The sequence below is a fragment of the Brachyistius frenatus genome, unplaced genomic scaffold, assembly GCF_029030835.1.
Source record: "Brachyistius frenatus isolate BFR_SWC_R1_liver_20210118 unplaced genomic scaffold, ASM2903083v1 Contig_36, whole genome shotgun sequence".
NCBI lineage: Eukaryota > Metazoa > Chordata > Actinopteri > Embiotocidae > Brachyistius > Brachyistius frenatus.
Genome location: NW_027210635.1, coordinates 764878 through 787028, shown reverse-complemented (window position 1 = coordinate 787028; position 22151 = coordinate 764878). Strand labels below are relative to the sequence as shown.

General features: G+C 43.6%; 1 protein-coding gene across 2 annotated transcripts in view; it reads right to left on the bottom strand.

Annotated features, from left to right (window-relative positions):
• prr36b (proline rich 36b) overlaps window positions 1–20407 on the bottom strand; it is a 32832-nt gene extending 12425 nt beyond the window's left edge. Inside the window, exons 1-3 of one of the 2 annotated variants that reach the window (XM_069701170.1) lie at window positions 20010–20407; window positions 3056–3775; window positions 2578–2665 (exon numbers count right to left, since the gene is read on the bottom strand). In XM_069701170.1, the coding sequence (XP_069557271.1) occupies window positions 2578–2665; window positions 3056–3668 (701 nt within the window). In that variant the 5' untranslated portion in view covers window positions 3669–3775; window positions 20010–20407. Of the gene's footprint in view, window positions 1–2577; window positions 2666–3055; window positions 3776–14460; window positions 14481–20009 lie in introns of those variants that run through there. The other variant, XM_069701171.1, reaches the window with a different exon arrangement.
• Between the last annotated feature and the right edge of the window lie 1744 nt (window positions 20408–22151).

Below are 22151 nucleotides of genomic sequence, written 5' to 3'. Positions count from 1 at the left end.
TCTTGGGTCAAAATTGGCCAATAAAATAGGCCAGTTATTGGCTTTTGGGAAAAACATCCATGTCTTAGCTTCGTGGTGAACACTGTGAGGAATACAGCACGTGTTAAGGTTTCAGTGAGTGGACAGATCAGGGATGTTGACATGCTTTGATTGGAGGACACTTTCTGAGTAAAAAAACAACAACCTGACCTTCATAGACCCACTTTTTGGCAGAGTTGAAGGAAATATTGAGCAGAATTTGATTTTAGATTCAAGTTGGCTTATGTCTTTTACAATTGAAAGTTGCTTTTGGAATATGTCTCACTAGTACCAGCACAAATTACCCTGCTGGTTTGAATGTGTGTGACCATGTGGATCTATATGCCTAGTATATAAAGTATAATTTGCTTAATTTATCTATAATAATGCCTCTCTCAGATTTAATTTCTACAATGTGGCTTCAAGGCCCCACCACACCGTCTGTGTTACAAATGTCCCCCGGTCTCCAAAATGTTTGTACGCGTGGGTCAGAGTTTGCGCACAGGTCGGCACGTTCACCCGTCCAGTGGATTTTTGTCGATCCCCACTTTTTCGCGGGGAGTTGCTTACGCCTCTTTGGAGGCCCCGGGTTGCGCGTACGGTTCGGTGCAGTTAGAAGCGAGGCCACCGGAGCGGTTCGTAGAGGCCTCGCAGTGTGCTGCACTGCACTAGCGATTACCAACATGCCCTTTGTATAATTCTTTTTGATGAGGTGTTTGTCATCAACCGCGGTATAAAGCCATAATCTGAGCGTAATCTCCTCAATCCAACTGCTACCCGGGGCACATGGAAAGTGGAGGAGGGGCTGCTCAGGTGGAAACAAGTGGCAGTCAATGTAGTGAGCGTGTACCGGCAGAGGCACATGTTAGTGTACCGTCGGTGACTGGATAGAAGAGACAGTCGGGGGGATGGGTCGATAAATTGGCCATTATAAATTCAATAATATTAAAAAGCTTCATCCTTGATACGGAGACCGTAAATTTAGCTATTAAGGAATTGTAACAAACATATACAGTAAACTGCGCAGGACATTACACACTATAAAAAGTGACACATCAGGTGGACGATGCAAAAACCGGTGATTTTTACTGTACTATTTTCAATAGATCTGTCTCATGGGAAGATGTTTTTGTTGTTTTCTTTGGATTATTTGCTTTCTTGTTAAGAGTTAGATGAAAATACAGACACCACTGTCGTATTTGTGCCCTGCATACAAAGCTATGACAAGCAGCTAGGTAACGTAGCTTTACCTGAAGAGTGAAAATGGGGAACTAGCTTTGTTTATTAAGAGAAGACACAAGACTGGAGTTGATTGTTTTTATGTTCAGTGTCAGATTCATGAAGCTAAAAACAAGAGTGAATGTACCGGTCCTGTATTGGGCAACATCACATTGTTTTGTTGTTTCCTTCTGTATCAAGTAAATGAGTGCAATAATTGGGGGGAAAAAAACAAAAAACATTGCGAGACAAAATTGTGATTCTCATTTTCTCCAGAATTGTGCAGCCCACACAGACATACCAAAAAGATTACATAACAGTAAGGAAGAAATAGGGCATTGCTTTAAGAAACAAACAAACAAGAGGAAGAGACAGAGCGGTACGTTGTGCAAAGAGCAGTTCGACTCCCAAAGGCTCAGTCTGATTATGAATCATGTCGGTCTCAGACAAAGGCGTCCTTCAGCCTCCTGTCCTGGTCTATCGCCAAGTCACCTCCGGATCCACCACCATGTACAGTGTGACTCCGGTGAGGAGCACAAGTTGATCTGACTCCACACAAACAGACACATTTACAGCTAGAACTGCAATGATTAGATATTTTAAAGACCGAACAGCTAATTGATAAATCAAGAAACTAATCTGTAGATTTACTGACAATGACAACAATTTGTAGCCCTACTCGCAGCTCATTCTGTCACAGAAACACAAACAAGTGCTTACTCTAAAGAAGCAATTACATTGAAAGCATTCTCTTGTTCTCAGCTAATTCCTCCAACTGCACCTCCTCCCCTCTCTAAAGCCTTCCCAAAACCTTTTTCTTTTTCCCAATAATGCTGTATAATGCTTTCTCTGATGAAACCCTGCGAGGCATTCCTCTAAGGCTTGTTCTGACACTGGCTGGTTGCTGGCCTACTTATCCCCGGCCTCTCCAAGTCTCTATGTGGGGGATCATTGTCCCTCATTCCTTCGGGGTGTTCTTCCTTAAACAGAGTCCTCTTTGAACCTGTGGCCAAGTCGAGCCTTTTGAACTAACGGTTTCTCGCTTGGCACTGAAGTTTTACGCTGAACTTATTGCCGGAAATTCTTATCTATTTGGTTACTTATATGGATTTGCTGGAGCTCTGAAGCAAATTTATTCATTTGCACTAACATTTTTGGAAAGGCTGTTCCATAAAAGGAGCACAGCAGGAATAATTCTGCCTGAAGGACGTCTGAAAAGAGGACCAATTATATACAGCCGCCTCTGCGATGTGCAAACACACAGAAAATAATTGTGTGTGTTGTGCAGACACACACTTCAGCATGGGTGAGGCTCCAGTTCAATACTAATGTCATACATACCTGGTTGTCTTGGAAACAGGGGGTTTGTCAGGTTTGGGTGAAGCAACGGCGCCAGGCTTGGCGGATGTTGCAGAGGCAGGCTTGGGAGCTGGAGGAGACGGGGGAAAGTTCAGAAATAAGTGAATAGGCAACACAAGCATTATTAGAAGATGTAGTGCAGAAATATATAGCATACAGTATATAGTGGCATATTTCTCAGATATAGGTCAGAGATTTTTCTTTCATACGGTGTCACACAGATCTAGGGCAAATGCATTTATAGTTTAGCAGCAGCCACTCTGGCATGTCTAATGTGTGATGCATTCATTCATATGAGCAGTGATCTGCATGTCATCACATCACAATGAACAATCCACATTAGAGCTGTGAAAACATCTCACGTTGGACCTACCGAGTGTGTGAGCCTACACATTCTGAATTATCCTTATGTTTTCAAACTGATGTCACCTTTTATTTTTGTGATGACATTTGTACCAACCTTGGGGCCTTTTAGCAGCCGGTGCAGAGGTGTTGGATTTGACACCGTTGGCTGTTGCGGATGGTGTCTTTTTGGCTGCTGTTGTTCCGGTCGTCGACTTTGCACCGTTGGTGGAGGTGGCGGGCCCTGTGGCTTTCTTCTCGCCCACTTTCGTGGTGCTTTTGGAGACTGGGGCCCCGGTCGTCCCTGTTGGTTTTTTGGAGGAAGCTGAGGTCGGGGTGCTCTTTTTGTCCGCAGCGGGTGTGGTCTTCTTCGCCACTCCGTTGGTCTGAGGCTTGGACACGCCGTTTGAGAGGCGGCTCTGGGATGTGTTGGGCCGCGAGACAGAAGTGGCGCTAGGTTTTGTCTTGGTCGGGGTCTTGTTGGTCGTCTTGGCTTTGGAGTCACCCGAGGCCTTGTTGCTGGTCTTGGCAGCTGGGGTTTCCTTGGCCTGGTCTGGCTTGGGTTCCACCTGACCCGTCTCTCCTACAGGCTGCTGTGGTATCACCTCCTCCGCTGGACTGGCTGCCTGGTTGGGCTCCTGTCCCATGGCCGGTGCTGCCTCATTTACAGGATTGGATTCCAATGTTTCCATCGGCTCCAGTGCTGCCGTGGCAACCCCATCCGGCTTCATCTCCCCCTGAATGGTAGTGGTCCGTCTCTGCGGGGCAGGGCCGATTGACTCAAATCTCACAGGATGGCGACAGCCCTAGAGGCTCTCTGGAGACAGCAGGGTTTGGTCTGGAGGGAGAGAGAATACACAGAACGACACAGTTAGTCAACAGCAAGACCAGACATGAAAAGCTTCTCAGTTTCTGCTATCACTCGACAAGAGGCCCAGGAATGCTGGAACTCTCAGGAATCAGATAAAGCTTCTATCTTCCTACAGCTTTAGCATCACGCAAAGAAATATTTCTATTCATGCAACCAAGAGTTGAGGCAAATTGAATGTATGCAGAAATAAAACTAGACGTGCCACAATACTGTATAGGAGACTGAACTGCTGCATAAACCTAAGAGAGGGCAGAACTTTGTATAGGACAATTGAACATATTGTGCGCGCGCACGCACACACACACACACACACACACACACACACACACACACACACACACACACACACACACACACACACACACACACACACACACACACACACACACACACACTGGAGTGAAACCTTATGGTTAAATTAAATCAACACATTTAATGATGAATTAAATGTGATGTCTCAGGCCCTCTTTACACCTGGTATTAAAATGTGTCTTGCGCAATCCAATCATAAGTGGACAGCTTTAAGTACGTCTGTTCTCAGTCAGCATTTGAACGCGTCTCCAAATGCTTCTCTATGGACAACTTGTGATCACATCTCACTTCGCCACTCAGCATGTAAATAAACTCGTAATGCATATCATGGAAATAAACACAATCAGGTACACGTGGCAAAAAACTCAATGTGGCCACATGCCTTCCGGACCACCTCTGAATGTGGTCTGAGTGATCAGATCTCGGTGTGTCCTGGGTGCATTCACACCTGAACCTAGACCTGTCCACATGTGATTGGGTCACCCAAGATGAATTGAATGCCACAGAAGGAAACGCAGAGGGGGACAACATATCCTCTGCAGAAACAACTCTTTCTACAAATAGCCTTCATTAATTTCAATGCCAGCTGCATTGCAGTTGCAAATGGTCCCCTCTGTGACACTAGAAAGCTCAGTGACACACTTGGCCAGCGTAGCTGCTGCGGGTTGGGTTTTCTCTCGGTACAAAATGGCATCACAGTCACTAGTGTGGAAGACTAGTTGTCGAGGAGAGTACACTTAAGGGAGTGCAAAAAGGTTTAGCATGCAAATCACACACTTCACCTGTAATAAATGTTAACACACTCAAATGGTGGTTTAATGGTTGAGAAAAGGCCACGAAGCCTGTCTCCTAATTCAAGACTAAAGTTGTTCTTAAAAAAAAAAAAAAAAAAAAAAAAAAAAAAAAGTGGCATGAGGTGAGAAAAAGGCTTGGATTCATTTTCTAACTCGGTCAAGGTCTGTACAATAAACCCAATACGCCCTAAAACAAGGAGACAGAACAGTCAGAGACATGAGCATCTGAGCACAAGAATGCATGAGAGGTCTGATAAAGGGCAGCCGTCTGTAACACAAGAGGTCAAACATTGTCTCCATCAATATCAAGTGTATCTTATTTTGTGTCCTCAGCTACTCTCATTTGTAGGGATGGGCTGAAAAGAATATAGCTTTACAAATTTGAGAGAGGCAAAGAGGGGGGGTGATGGAGGAGGAGGGGGGGTAGCAGGAAACTGGCCTGTCGAAGTTTACAAACAGAGTGAAGATCCGGCTGTGCAGGAGGCTAAGTGGTGAGACAAACACCGAGAATAAAACTGAGGCAACACAGAGGCAACAGAGGCCAGCCCAGAGGAAGAGGCTTGGCCTGCGGAGCCTGGGAACAGAAACAGAAGGTGGGACAGAGAGAGGGGGAAAAAAACAAGACATAAAATGAGCTCACTATTGGCTAATGTTTGCTGGTTGGACTTTGAGATCCAGACATCACTAGTCATCCTAGTTTCCACTGACCTAAACTTGTATGCGCACACGCGCGCTATTTCTAGAATAGGACAGACATCATCTTTATGCGTCTAGCCTCCTGGAAACAATCCCCGCATACACATCTTCATCCTTCTTTCTTTCCCTCTCCAGTCATCTTCTACTCATCCTCTAAACCAAATCTCGCATGTCAAAAGGCCCTCTATGACCCTCCACTGATCCTTCCTTTCTCCCAGCCATTTTCCCCTCCTCGATTTCCTTCCTTCCCCCCCCACTGCTCCCGCTCTCCTTCCATCCCTCTGTTCTCTGTTTGCCTTTGCACAGATGGCCGGAGCAGCTGAGCACAGCCAGAGGGGGAAAGAGAGAGAATGAGGAAAAGAAAAAGAAGAAGAAAAGAGATCCGTGTATCCCAAACAACACATAAAAACAGATACGCACAACTAGTGCAACAGGCTGCTACCCAGCGCAAGCGAGGAGGCTGAGAGGGAGGATGACGGGTAGCTGCTAGAGGCGACTCATGCCGCACCCGTCAGGTCACAAGGCTTTTTAAATGCCAGCAAGGCTGCAAAATGTGGGCAGTTGGTATAAATTATGTTACAACTAGTCAGAGCTTTTACGGGAAGGGCAGGGTGGGTGATGAAGCGGGAATGGAGAAAGTAAGATTGAAAGTAAGAGATTTCTTTGGGCTCCCCATGGTTTTCTTTTTAGTTTCTGAACAACCTGTTGTTCAAGCTGCCTTTTGTCAATCTCCTGCTCTCTGGTTTCACTTAAAGGAACAGTTCAACATTTTAGGGGAAAAAAAACAAACAAATTTGCTTCCTTGCCGAGGGGAATATAACTAAATATATCTGTGACAAATGTGAAACTGTGACTTCTGCATTTTGTTCATGGAGTTAAAATCTGAATGTTTTGAGGCTTTTAGACAGCAGAGACTTCAACTCAAAGAAAAATGACTTGACTACATTCGACGATGACGTTAATACAGTATCTGTGCTAGTGTGCGAGTAAGATCTGCTGTAGCGGAGGCTTATTGGTCTCAAAGTACAGACACTGCAAAAACACTTTTCAGACAGAAAAAAATAGATTTTGAATGACGCTATTGGAACAGAAGCTGGTCCTCACTTTATGTCTTAGCTTCGAGCTCTCCATAGAGTTGTGATCTGGAAGGAGTTATTTTGGGCACTCTTCGTCCCAGATGAAGTCCCTTTCATTTTTCCCCATTGAAAATGTCGTGCGAGTCACAATTGGAGCTTTCTGTAGTCAATCATCTGTCCAAACTATTAACAACAGCATGACAACATACCTGACAACGTGTCAAAAGTACAAGCTTGTGTCATAACATTTTTGGTGAAGCTGACTCCAACTCCCAATGTGCATGTCAGCAAGAAACGCAGACCTGTTACAACTATCAACAGCGGGTTAATTCGACCGCAAAGTGAACCAGGAAATAAGACTGTGTCCAATCCAACTTCCCTCCTCTCTGGTGTTCAGTTTATGTTTTGGCTCCTGCTCTTCCCACAGCAGACGAGAGCGTCTGGCCAGACTTTTCATTACACTGCTGCTCTCGGAAGTGTCCTCTTCTTCTGCTGCTGACGAGCGCGCGCGTGTGTTGTGTGTGTGTGTGTGAGCGCGTGTGTGAGCGCGTGTTAGTGAGTGATAAATCCTGATTGCATGTCCACAGGGGAACATTTCTCTTCCTCCTGCAAGTCTCCAGACAGCTGTGAGATTGCACTTCTCTCATACACCCAGCCCCGTGTCATCAGCAGCATTAGTCAGTGGTAAACATAAACAGGCTACACACTGGGGCAGAAATGGACTTCGTTCTTTTCTTCTCAGCGAAATCAGGAGTGAGCGATCCATGACGCATTAATACACTTTCACGATTTCAGGAGCCAAATAAACAGAAGTGATCGTGAAGAATTCCTGTTGAATCTGCTGCCAGAGTGAATTTCCATCCCCGTAATACTCCAGTGACCCTGTTTATAAAGCTGTCACTAGTTTACCTTTCTTTTTCTTGCCAAGTTCCTTCTTCTTTAGCTGGCCTTCAGTTTTTTGACTATCAGAAGACATATGAATTAATCAATATGCTACAGTGCATTTTCCCCCAGATTTAAAGCTCTGCGCTCATATATAAATGTTTCTGCAAAGCACAGTCTTCTTTAATGTGTTGCAACAGCTTTATATTATCTTGAATTTTATCCCTTCATTACTGCTGCGGTGCAGCCAACTGAAAAAAAAACCCCACTAATGCTATTACAGGTTTTTTTTTATTAAACCTGATTAGATTGACGGCTGTTACTGATGCTCAAATTGACTGAGCTGCTGCTCCGAGTGCACATTTTGAGGGTTTAGCATCATAAATGAGCCCATTCAGAGCTTGCAAAACGCTTGATTATGATAGTAATAGAGTTAGTAAACGCTGTAAATCTGAACCATGTTTTCTAAAACCTGGTTATAGAAGTTTAGTTGATTTCCATTTGAATTTTGAGTTAAGTGACACAACAATCGTTTTATATTACATCCATCTAGAAAGGCTCGTAATGAGGAATCTTCCCTCCGACCCCATGCTTTACATAACACACAGTGAGACACATCTGGACCATTACAGCTGTGACTCGTTTTCTCTAAGCAGCTTCAATAAAGCAACTAGAGATTATGTTTTCTGGTTCACTGGCATTTTAGCTATAGCTGCTGAAGGTGCTTTTATATTAAAGGGGGTTACAATGAGATTACATTACTTTATGCTTCATTACATAATACTACACAGGAGTTACATTATATTTTCAGCTGGAAACAGTCTTAATAGGTCTTAAGTCAGTGCCTCTCCCAATGTAGTATGAATAAACCTAATATTCATAGGCAGAATAAGGTGCGGCTCTGGCATTTTCCAGGTAAAACTTACTCTACATCCAACAGTCTTAAGATTTAGACTTGTCTCAAAAAACGTAAAAGCCCAGATTGGCTCTGGGAAATCCTCTCTGCAGTCTCGGCTGTAATACACAAGCTGGTCTTTTCCAGCGTATTCACTGACCTGAGACGATGTCTTTTGAGCCGAAACAGATGGCTTTGTCGGCCACATTAGGTCCACTTTAAAACACGTTTCCTTTTCGGCACCCTGCAAATATTTAGCATGTAAAATGGTTTAATCTGAGAAGAGTTTCTGGTCACGATACATCAGGACGAGCAGCTGCACATTATCAGCTGTTCTGACCTCCTGTGGTCTGAGAGACACACACATGCACAGAAAGGATCTGCAGCACAACAACTACTTCCTCGACAGAGTTCAGCAGCCTGTTATCCTATTGTTTGTATCTCCTATGAGAAATAATATCAGTTAAAGACCAATTTTCTACTACACAACTACGACTAAAATTAAATAAAAAGTAGCCTGTGAAAACGAAAACTATAAGAAAATGTAATCTATCTTGCATGAAATATAAAACTAAGTAAAAATGTGGATTACGCATGAATGAACATCCTCCAACGGCCAAAATATCTTCAGTCTTATTCTTGTTTTAGCCGTTTGACTTGTAGCACGTTCGTCAATAAAAAGCATCTTGCATTCAGTGACGTCGTGTCTGTGTCTGGCTAATGTTGTCTGGCACTAAGAAACTAAATTTACGGATTAAAATTCATCTGCAGCGCACGGAGAATGTCACACTGACATTTCTTCAGTCGGCTCGCTCTGGCGTTCCTATCACAAGGAATCAGAGAGGATTATTGTCGGCAGTCAGACAACTTCCTCCTTGATGTTTGGGAATGAAATATCATGTTTCACTTTCACTTTCAAGCTACGCCGACAGGAAACAGTACTTTGGTGAAGAAGTGAGTAAATCCAGCCTCTGAACGATCGGCTGCTCCACGGTGAGCAGTCGAGGCAGCTGGCTGTGGTGATGCGAGGTGACAGTGAGTGAGCCGCCATGTTCAAAGGCAGTTTGACAGATGGATTTTCTCACACCGTGTCCACACTAAAAAGGCCTTTTTTAGATGTCTGTCTCCGAAGGCATCGGGTCTGTTTTTCCTCACGTAACTACAGTCACTGTGTATTGGGCTCTGAGCACTTCCGAAACACAGGTGACCTACTCTCAACAGTGCACCTGAATGCCTCAGATGGAGCACTCGCTGCTGTCCGCCTCTCTGCTAAAGGCGCTGCTCGTGCTACACTTTTTGTGCAGACACAGACACTACGAGTACCCAATAATCCTCTGATAGAGGGGAAAGACACTTGTAATCATGGTAACTGTACACAACACAGACAGCTGTATCCTTAAAATTCTTGGGACACAAAAACTAAAAAATGAATAATATAAATGGGACTGAACTTTCACTGACACATTTTTGCTTACTAAAACTGACAAAACATGAAATGACGAAAGGTGGATTTGTGGTCGTTGCAGTGGTGCCGCCGCTGACGCCTACGGGGCAGACTTTAATTTATACTTCAGAGTTGGGTTTCCTAATTGCTCATGCAGAATCACTGCAATAGTGCACGGCGGTTTTACTCAGTCAGACATGCTCAAAGGCCCCTAGTGACTAGTGAATAAACTGTGTTTACATCCCGTTACTTGCTGTGGCCCCAAATGCAAAAAACATAAATAGGCCTTAAAATTTGACTCCAAGTTAACATATACTTTATTTTTGTCAAACTAACACTAAAACAAAATCAAAATCAGGCATTATGATTATTGTCAGCATTCAGCTTTACAGCATTATGAAAAAGTAAATCTCTACGTCTGGCTGTTTTTTTTTCACTGTAAACATGGAATTTCCTCCCTCTGTGATTTTTACGTGGTTGACTTGGCAAAAATGTGGCTGTTGTCCTTCACAATGTGTCCAAGTCATAAGCTTTCAGCGTCCAAACAGCATCCCACTCCAAATTCCCTGCAAGCCTCAGTGATGAGCTACACAGTATCGGAGAACAAAGGAAACCCACACAAATACTAAGTCATACAAAGACAAAAGGTCGTGGTTAAAGGACCAGTGTGTAGGATTTAGGGGGCTCTTCTTGCAGAAATGGAAAATAATATTCATCATTTTGTTTTCATTATTCACCTGTAATTACCTTAGATGCTGGTGAGGGGTTGCAATCTGCAACATCTCCCATACGTGCCACTAAATCCCACAAACTGCTCCTTTAAATGTCACCATCAGAACAGAAAATACCAGTGAAAGACGGGTGCGCGTGAGTGTGTGTGTGTGTGTGCGTGCGTGCGTGAATGGGGCGTGCGCACGCGCGCGCGCACACACACGCACGCAGCCAGTTTAAATCCTTTGAGATAATTAATCCTATTCATAATCTGATCTCATGTATAAAGTGTTGATACTGTACATTGCTACCATGATTTCCTTATAATTTGCTTTATATATTGCATATTTATTTTTGTATTTATAAACACAGCACTTGGCTTACATTTTCAATATCTTGGTCTTCATTTATTTTTGGAAACTTTCTATAAAAGCAACTGCTGGGCTGTTTATTTCTGTTGTTGTCATTATAATTCCACTTGTAGGCCTCAAGCAGTGAGCTAATGACGGGCAAGCCAGCTCTGCAAGGTGAGATCATCCTCCGAGGCATCGTCCCTTTCCTAATACCCACACTGGGACATAAAAAACCGTGTGTGTGCGCTCCGACATGTGCGCGTATCCCAGTCACACTACAGTGTTTAGGCCAATAATGTCAATAACTGGAAGGCATCCAGCTCGCTGAGGGATCTAAGCTTTTCTGACTGTCTAGACACAAACATGGCGTTCTTGAATAATCAGGTCATCAGCATATTTAAACACAAAACTGGTTCTTTGACCCCCTTTTTGCATCAAGTACAGTCTACTACCGTGTGTGTGTGCTGGGGGGTCCACATGTACCAACCGTGCCTAGTTTGAATAGAGTGGAAGAATACATTTGAAGAGCTGCTCGTGGGAAAAAAAAAAAATATATATATATATATATATATATATATATATTTTTGTTTTGTTTTCAACATTGCAGGGTAGCGATGATTTATTATGCAGATTGAAGTTAAGAAGCTGCAGGGTGGGCTACTAAACTAAATGTTGAGCTCGTGATAAATGTGCTCAAGGGCTGTTGTGCGTGTTCATATCTGACTGCAACCATCGTCGGTTAGAAACAAGAAACTCTTCGCCTCCTCGACACAAAGGCCTAAATCAGAGTGCCTCCGCTCTCTTCTTTACTTAGACCAACCGTCCACGAGCATGTACGAATCGCTTTGGTAGAAAGACAACTCTGCTTTCACACAACTGTGTACACACGCACACGCACACGCACACACATTCTGTGAGCCTTCTTCTATCCCCGGGGCCTACTCTAAATAGTAGTCAAAGGGAGGGATTGTGGGGGAAGGAAGCGACGGTGATGGTGGGTGGGTGGGTGGGTGGGTAGGGGGGTTGGGGAAAGGAGACACAAGAAAAGATGCAAAAAGAAAAGTGAGTTCGCGTGAACGATGCAACTCACAAACACGCTCGAGCTGGATAGGGCTGCGGTGTTTGCTAATCAACCGTCCTCCTTCCTCTGCCCGCTGCTCAGCCTCTTCCTCTGCTGACTGAGCAGGATACAATTTCATTTGAATTTTATCAACCAAGTAAATTGATATTCATACTTTTAAATGTCACAATGTACATCATCAACATTATATTCATGTTATATATTAACATTATATTGGTTCTTAACATTACCACAAAAAAAAAAAGCACCGCTGCCCCAAACTCGGCACTTCTAGGAGCCCAACGCTGCAGAGCTGCTTCAATAATTTACCGTCTTGCTTATGGCACCACTGCTCATGGGTAAGTGGGCGGAGGCCTCAGATCTGACGCAGTTTTACTTGTGACCAGAAATGATCAAATAACGTGGAATGTGTGAGAATGTGTGAGTGTGTGTGAGTGTGTGTGTGTGTGTGTGTGTATGCACATCACTCCTCCTCTCTGCAAAGGGGTGAATGTCACATTCAAGATGCCAAATATTGGCACTGAGCCTTAGATTGTCCATTCAACCTACTCTACATTACAACAGTAGTCTCAGTTAACTCTCCACTCTATTCAGGGCTACTGACACGCATCACTTCCATTTGTTTAATCCATCTTTGAAATTGATATCTGTATGAGCCCCAGAATTATTTTTTTTTCTCTCGTCCAAAATGTGAAACATTTAAGTACACAATGTAGTTAAACCCTAGACACCAAATGAACAAATATGTATTTCAAATAGAGCTGAAATGTCTAATCTGCAACAGTTTTGATCATGGATTAGTCGTTTTAATTTCAAAGCAAAACTGCCACTGAATCTCTGGTTCCAGCTCCACAATGAGAGGATTTGCTGCTTTTCTTGGTTTCATATCACTTTTAATTGAATGTCTTTGGGTTTTGTGCTCTCTGGCAGGCAAAAAGACTTCCCATTTCATAAGAATCTTTCAACATTTTCTCTGCTGGGCAGGATAAAATGGTATTATTTGATATTAATGTCCCTTAAAGACAAACCCATGATTTAGTTCTCTCGTACCGACACGCGCAGCTTTTCAATATTCCTATTTTACTCGTATTGTTTCTCTTTTGTCTTTGTTCTCCGTTTTAAATTGTACATGCATACAGATTACAGTCCTTTTCTGCCTGTTTTATATTTGTTTACATTCTTATGTCTTTCTAAAATTCAATACAATGGCAATCAAGAAAATAATTTTCCAACATTTTATATACTATGCTAGATCTACAAAAGACAATCTGGTGGATTAACCAATAATAGAAATCAATACCTGAGGATCCACATCTATGAGTATAATTTGTCAAATAATTCCATCCCATCCATAAAGTAAGCTCTCATTATGCCTGTCATGATAAGGGAGTTACAGTATTGAACAGTAGCCTGAGGAGCACAACAAACAAAGATACTTCCACTTCCCTCCACCATTATTGCAGCGAGCTGGTTTCACTGCATGTCGTTGCAGCATCCTCGACTTCAACACGCGACATTACGGCTCGCTGCCGATCTCAGGAGAACACTGAGGAGCCGGCCATGAGATGGGAGGCTGATTATCACCAGCCACATCCCTGACGAGGACGTGCAGAGGGATGGAGGAATAGAAATGACGGGTGTATGTGTGGGAGCTGGATGAGGGATGAAGAGGCAAATGACATCCAGTTAAATTCAGCGGGAGGTTACGAGTGCTGCCGCCTCGATCAACTTGATACTAATCGCAGCTCACACATTTTCCCAAACACTGTTGACCTGAGGTCAGGAAACTGCCTCTGTCCTGCACACAAATAAACTGCAAAACTAGCCCCGCTGCTCCCCGGGGCATTCAACAGCGACGGTGGGAGGGAAGAGTGAGCAGGGAGAACGAGGAAGCTGCTGAGGGGGAGGGAGGCAGAAAGTAAGCTTTCATCAAAATGTTGCGCAAAGTTGTGAGAAAATGTCAGAAAATCGGGCAGAGAACGTTATATTGGAACATATTTGTAACCTTAAGGTACGTTGTCCCAAGAAAAATATATTAACGATTGCGCTCAGTTATAATATATGCTACTGTGTTTGCCTCTTGACTATGAAGACTCCTGCATTTTACTAGCTTAGCTTTGATTTATCTTCTATTTGCATCTTTTTGGAGAGATATTAACTGTAACCAATAATACAGATTACATTCCCCCCCCCCTAACTTTAGCGCATATTTATTGTAATAATTCAAAAGCTTTCATCTTAACTGCCCCCCCCCCCCAAAAAAAGTATATTTAGTACTTCTTCCAATCATACTATAACATGCAAAATACACATAAAAACAGCTGGACAGAAACTTACTTGGGATAGAAAACCTGAATATAATAACTGTTCAAATTTGGCTGCTGATGTCATTAGTTATCCAGACCTACCTCCAACAGACAGCAAGGCCACAGCAAACATTAACACCTGCCTCTTCCCTTGCTGGCATTCAAGTAAACTTCTTACTGGTGAGCAGAGGAACAGTCGTTCCCACCCATTGATTTCCAGTTCTTCTGTGGACTGCTGGGACGCTCAATAAGACAAAGTGACGCAGAACAAAGGCTGCGCTGAGAAGGCGGAACAAGTCTTTTTCTGTCTCCTTGTTTACTTGGCTGCCAGGGTGTGTGGGAGAGAGCAACAGATTGGGAGACAGTCACCTGGATAACACAAACATGTGATCAGAAAGGCTGGCACTAATCCTCAGGGCTCCTTGAACCCTCACACCAAGATTTCACAATGTCCTGTGATAACTCAACTGAAATTAAGGATTTACAAAACTGTAAGCAAACACATTTTTGCAAAACAAATTTCTAATTGTCATAAAAATCAAATAAACCAGCAAAAAAAAAAGCAACTATAACTCTCGCAAAGGGTGGAGAATACCAATATCCACCCCAGTATCGTGCTCTATACTGAACGCTGTATATGTGAGATTTCATAAAACACACACACACACACACACACACACACACACACACACACACACACACACACACACACACACACACACACACACACACACACACACACACACACACACCCCACCACTCTTCCTACAAACACCGAAGCTGATGCACACAACATATAAATGCAAACACTGAACCGTTCTTCCCATAATGCGCCCAGGCTCGGAGAAACTCGGCCCCCTGAGGACGGGCAGATTAACACATGACAGAGCTTGTTAACCCTGGACAAAGAAAGATGCTAATCTTGTACAGTCGGCTTCCACTGTCCTAAAACTGACACACACAGAGAGAGAGAGAGAGAGAGAGAGAGAGAGAGAGAGAGAGAGAGAGAGAGAGAGAGAGAGAGAGAGAGAGAGAGAGAAGAGAAAGAGAGAGAGAGAGAGAGAGAGAGAGAGAGAGAGAGAGAGGAAAGACAAGGAAGAACAAGGGAGGGATATGTAGCAGTCAGAGGCCTCAGTATGTCCCAGAATCTAGACAATACTGGGCTAGAGGGTCTATCAGCCCCAAAACAATGAGGGTAGAGACAGAGCTCGACTGCAAACAAGGCTCCAGTGGCGAGGGCCCTACTACAGCCTGGCTGAGCTCCACCGCCTGCAGGGACGACCAGCAGGGCAGCGCAGAGCTCAACTGTGTGGATATCGATCGCAGAGGAGAAAGTGGGGAGCCCCGGAGAACAGATCCACAGATGGCCAGAGAGAGAAAGAGACAGAGGAAGTACATTAGCGAGACAGGTTCCCGCTGATGCTGTTAGCTGCCTCCCCCGGGACATAAGAGAGATAGTGATGGCAAGGTTTTGGGCGGGGACGAAAAACAAAGGGGGGGAAAAAAAAAAAAGGGGGTGAGCGACAGAGACATGGCTAGCCCGGAAGACAAGAAGAGAGACATGGAGCACCCAACAGAGAAACTAAGCCTAATTTGTAACTTAGAGCTGCTGGATCATCTCCATAATGGGCCGTCTGCCCACAAGCAAGCTCCTCTCTGGGGGTAAATGAGATCAGGCCAGCCCAGGACCAGCTGGTGGCTTGGATCAATGTCACCAGATAGAGCAGATACAGAGATGGAGGTGAAGGGGAGAACCGAGGCATCTGGTCATGATGGCAGAAACTTGCCCAAGAGGGTCTCTCTCTCTCTCGATTGTGAGCAGGGACATGGACAACCGCAGGCAAAGTACAAGTGGAAGGACTGCTTCCAGAAGAGGATTATGTGGTCCTGTTTGAAGAGGACCTCGGCACGTTCCAGTTGGAATCTGATCTCTCTCAGGACAGCAGACTGGTTGGATGGTTGACCCGGATCAGCACCTACTAACCTCAGCTTTCCAAGAAGTAAACCACACACCGCACATCTGGCCTTCAAGTGCCACAACATCAGCGAAACTCTTCTTTTACCACACCCGCAAGGACATGCATATAAAACCACACCAAAAAAATGCAACAAAACGCGTAAATAAATGATTTTAACGTCAGCAGGGAAAACTGGTGCGACAGAGCCCCTACAGCTGCTTTTAGGAAAGGGAGTCTATCATTGTCAGCACCCGTGTCTGGCACAAATGCCTGTCATTCCACACGTGGCCATGGCGAGGGCGGGGTGGGTCGCCTGTGACATCATCTTCTTCACAGTGTCTGCCAAAGATGCAGTGATACTGATGTGAAGAGGGCTCCTTCGTCACTAATATATCTGATGGCAAAAAAAAAAAAAAAAATGGCTGAGCAAAACTGTTGACTGCTGAATTTCTGGCCCAGTTTTGAACCATCTTTAACACCACGTAGCAAGTCACCACAGGCACATTGTGCCGTGAAAACTTTTGGTCTTGAAGCCTAGCAACAGGGCTGCTAACCGTGTCCATTATCCATCCTCCCACCAGAGGAATTCAGAGCGTCCAAACACAGCAAATTACTGCAGCTGCTGGCAAATACAGTCTCAAAACCACGCCGCCAGTTGCCAATTGCAAGCCCTGACAACTGTGACACCGCCGACCGAGGCTGCTATCAAGACGGAGAGCGCAGACAACGGCAAAGTTTATCTCTGCTTTATCGTCACTGTGCAAATTCCCCTGCGGTGCCCGTGGCAGTTTCCTCAAGCCTCAAATCACCCAGAAAACAGAAAGGAAATTCAGCCAAACATACTGCTTCTGTCAGTGTTCTGATAATCTCAAAACAATTGTGCAGTTGTCGCCATGGATTAAAACCGAGCTCCAGAGGGTGGGGGGGGGTAATTTTTTTTAGTGACGCTGAGTGCAAGGGCCACGGGTTCAGGCTGAAAAAAAGGCTGATGACCAGAGGCACGGGGTTGCTCTTGTCACTGCTGAGAAGTTCAGAGCTGGGAGGGGATTTCATTATGAGTCACACACCCTCCAACACTAAGAGCAATCTGACACATTGGTCTATTAATGCAACAATCATCTCCCCTCTTAGCACCGACACGTGGGTCGAGGGGCCAGCTCGGGGGCAAAGTAGGTGCTTCAAATTTAAATTGCCTGAAAATATAAGTTTATTAAAAGATATTTCAGATGAAAGTATTTTTGAGCATGCTTTGCTTAGAGAAAGAGAAGAGGCAAAACCATTTTCTACATTCATTAAATGTATATTAATATTAATATCAGAAAATAGTAAAAAAAAAAAATAAAAGGAAATTACAATTTCCAAGAGCCCAAGATGGAACATTCAAAATCTTTTTTTTTTAATTTTTTTAAATCAAACCAAATATCCAAATTCTCAAGACATTCAATGTTCAATCATATACTGTGTAACAAAGAGAAACAGCACATACCCTATTTGACCAGCTGAAATCAGGGATTGTTTGGCATTTTTGCTTAAAATATTGCATAGTAATCGGTTAAATAAATGTTGCAGATTATTAACATTACTAGCAACGTTATATATGTTAGAAATATTGGAAACACCTGTCGTAACCTCATGTCTTAACATGACTGAAAGATCACTTGTAAAATGATTAAAGAAAAATTTCCATCATTGAACCATCTTTTTCAATAGAATAATATATTATTGGTTTAAGAGTCCAAAATCACGATCTGCTAACTAACTGATAATTAATCTGCAGCGACTTATAAATTGATTTGATCTTTTCATTTCATTATTTCAGCTGTAGTAGCTATATTTTTTTGTATGTATTCTTCTGTTTATTATCAGCACTTCATAGTGGGTATCTAACACTGTAGACACCCACACCCTTGATTCCCGACTCTTCCAACACAGTGACAGGAGACAGAGCGATACATCCCATTGTAGACGTACAAACAGCAGTGCAGACAACATCCAACCGGAGGGATACCGGAGTCCACTTCACAATAAAAAGGAGATTACGGTGTTCAATTTTCTTATTTTCTCACGATTACACTCATCGTCTTCATTTATTCAAGTTTACTCTCTGGTAAATCCTCTCCACACACACAACGCCTCTGGCAGTAATCCACATCCTCCAACTAATAATCTTTAAGGCCATCCTCAATAACTTCAGAAAAACAGTGCATTTTCTTTTCTTTTTTTTTAAATGGAGGCTAAATTTAATTTCCCATGATTGCATTAGGCTGCCTGTCTGTCCTCCATTTCCCTGCCTCATCCACCAACACTGTGAGTCAGCCATTCTCTCATCCAAGCACCGGAGGGGGGGTGGACTCGCTGATGGGCTTAGCCCGCCTCCGATTTAAAGAGTCTCCGAGCCCCGTGTGTGTGTGTGTGTGTGCGCCTGGCCGAGCCTGAAAAGTGCTCATATTAGTTGCCCCGGGATCCCATTTACTCAGGACGACATCAATACATCGTGGTCGATCGGCACACATTATTGACCAGCCCATGTCCAGAGTGGCCACGAAGCTCGAGACAATTTATGTCTCTGTCTGCGCCACCTCAGGGGGGGAGGAGGGGGAGGACAATAAAGCTGTGGGCTGAGGATAAAGATTTCCAATGCTTGCATGTTTGCAATTTATTAAATGCTCTTGGCCAGGCTTTGGGAACTGGCAGTGTTTTTCTCCTGCCCATTGTTCTCCAGAGGGGAGTGTAATCTGTCTGGCTGCACTCACTCACCAAGAAGAGTCAGTGAGGAGGAAGCTACGGCCCCTCCAGCCTCACTCACACCACAATAGCTGATCACTTTTCTTTTTTTTTTTGTTTTGGTGGGGGGGGGGTGGATGACATTAATCACCTCTGATTACATGCCAGCTTCAGACTGTGCACAACTCTCTGAGAGATATTTCAGCTCCGCACACTCCCTCCAGCATCTGGGGAAAGTATTGTTTTTAAAACGGGCTACAAATACAAATACCCCACCAAAAAAATAAATAAATAAATCAATGTGTGGAGTTAAAAATGAAAACCGAGAAATTTATGGAGGACTAAATTGGCCAGTTTGGTCCTCCTGAGGCGACTGAAACATTTCTCGGCACTACTTGGCTTCATCAAAGAACAATGGGGCATCCGCGATGGAGGATGGAGAAGGAGGGGAGAGAAGAAATAGTTCAGGGTGGGAAAAGCCTGGCAAAACGGCCCCACAATGGAAAAGAAGAAAAAGAAGCTTCTTTTTGTTTTAAATGTAAAGCAGCAAACAAAACAAATAAATAATAATCGAGCTGTTTTAGGGGTTTGTTGAGCACTTCCAGCTACCACGCAGCCTGCCACCGCCCCACCGAGCCCCGGTGACTGAAACGGAGCGCCTCATGGACCAAAAAAAAGGGATGAAATGACACGAAAACATAATCACAATACATTCACAGCAGCATGGTTGACAGAAATACTCATTCTGGGGAAGAGAGGGGAAGAGAAAGCCCCTCAATCCCGATGCATTTAGGTGTTTTAACGTGAGGAAACACAAGCGGTGATCCGTTGAGAGACTAACGTCCGTAACGGAAGACGGACATGACGTTTAATTCTAAAGAGTAACGTTTGATTAACGTTCATCAGACCAGCTGTGGTTAGTAACTGACGTTAGCACGCGAGCTAAAGCGATAACAGTCTCGAGCTTACCAGTCAGTGCAGCGACGAGGCGAGCAAACAAACAACAACAAACAAAAAAACAAAACAAAAAAATCCTCTCCGAGCTTTTTTTTTTTTTTTTTTTTTTTTTTTTTCACGCCCAGTGTTATAGCCAGCAACACCTCCCGACCGGGATCCTCGAGTCAAGAGAGAGGAAGAAGAAGAAGAAAAAAACCCCACCACCCCACACAAAGTGGGAATGAGGAGCCAAACGGAAACCGGGAAGAAAAAAAAAAATCGCGGGAGAGACGAGAAACTTCTGGGGGCTCGAGCGCCGTTTTTCCACAAGTGATGCGCGCGTTCACTGAAAGGAAGAAAGGAGGAGAATGACGCTTCACTACGCACACACACACACATATATACACACACACACACACACACACACACACACACACACACACACACACGGTAGTAGACCGGTGTACGGATGGATGGACAGGCGGAGGAGAGGGCTGCCGCTGCCTTCAGGTGCTGTTGTAAATGTCGGAATTATGACAGGTCTCGCAATACGCCTATCGGCCATCGCGTTAAAACCGCTGACGGGTGAAGAATAGAGAATTAAATACGACTGTAAATCTTCCCTTTTGTAAAGGATTATCCTGTTCAGTTGTTATTCAGTCGGACTGAGAGAGGTGGTGGGGTTTATTTTAATGGTCATTTTGGAGACTTGATTTGTGGTGTTCTTGAACTGCACTGGGAGGTGTTCCTGATATTTAGTCCCTTTTGACAAAATATTAGGAACACCTCAAGATAATGAATTTCAGTTTAACAGCACCACCGATTGCAATCTTCATAATCAACCATTCAAATAAAACAACACCTTTCTCAATCAGACTGATAACAAATAAACATTATAATCCTTAGGAAGAGAGGATTAATTCTGAGCTCTTTTACTTAATGCTTCGCCTGTCAGTGGATTTTACGTTATGGCTAATCGGTGTATGAAAGACCCGTTTTCATTTGGAGCATTTGCATTAAAGATTCACTCCCACAATATTTTAATTTGTAGCTATATGAAATATCCTACTTTGAATTGGCATCTACTCCCTCTTCCTCAATAAAAATTCCTGAATATGAATACTGAACTATATATTAATTTCTAAAGTTTAACAGCTGGACACAACATGTCTCATACTTCACTGTAAAGTCAATTCTCAATGTTAAAGAGTGGAATGGGCGTCTATGGAGCTAGAGGTTTTTGCAGCTAAGCCCTGGTGACGCTCAGTGGTATTGAACTTTATGGTATGTTTGCATTGGCTTCAATTTTCACACCCGGAAGCAACATACATTTGTATAAACAGTCAATGCTTAGAATATACCACTCTCACATTGGACTGAGGCATTGGACAGTGACTCACTATCCCCTGTTAAGGTGTGGGATGATATTACGAGACAGGGCAGGCCAGGTCTAGTTGGTTAGCACGCCAACTTCAATAGACGTCTGTGAAACATGTCTTTGACAAAACGTCAACACTGCTATGTCTTCGTATATTGTGGATAACTTTAGTTCCACAAACAATACACAGATTAGTCAGTAATTAGGACAATCAAACGTTTCAGCCCTAGTAGCTGGTTTATGATTTTTTTTTTTTTTTTAGTCAACACAACTTAAAGTTGTATTTCTATAAACTTGTGTAAATTTTGATTGATTTTTTTTTCTTTTAATAATCAAAACTTAAGCATCAGAGGCCAAAATACGAAATCACCACTTTACAGAGCTCCCTCCAGAAAACCAGAAGCCTTATTACACCTGTTTTTGGCCCTAACCATCATAAGTGAACTGCCCTTTTCAGTGCGTATTTGTTCAGGAATATGGCACACTGAAGCTCAATGTGTCATAAAATGTTCTGCCGCCATGACAGGAATAGCCAAGTAGGTGTCTGGAGAAGTTTGATTAAGGTGCCATTTGTAAACCACAGTAATTCCCAGGGTGGAACAGGGCGTTGGGTTAATAAGGAATCCATTCCAGGTTAATTCCAGCCATGCCCACAGGTGTGGGCAAAAAGGTGTAGCCCTCATTAAATTATATCACTTGCACCTGTTTGACAAGTCCACATCGATGGGATGGTCAGCTGGAAAGTATTAAAAAGCCTAAATGGAGGGTGGAAAGGTTGTTTTATTATTATTATTATT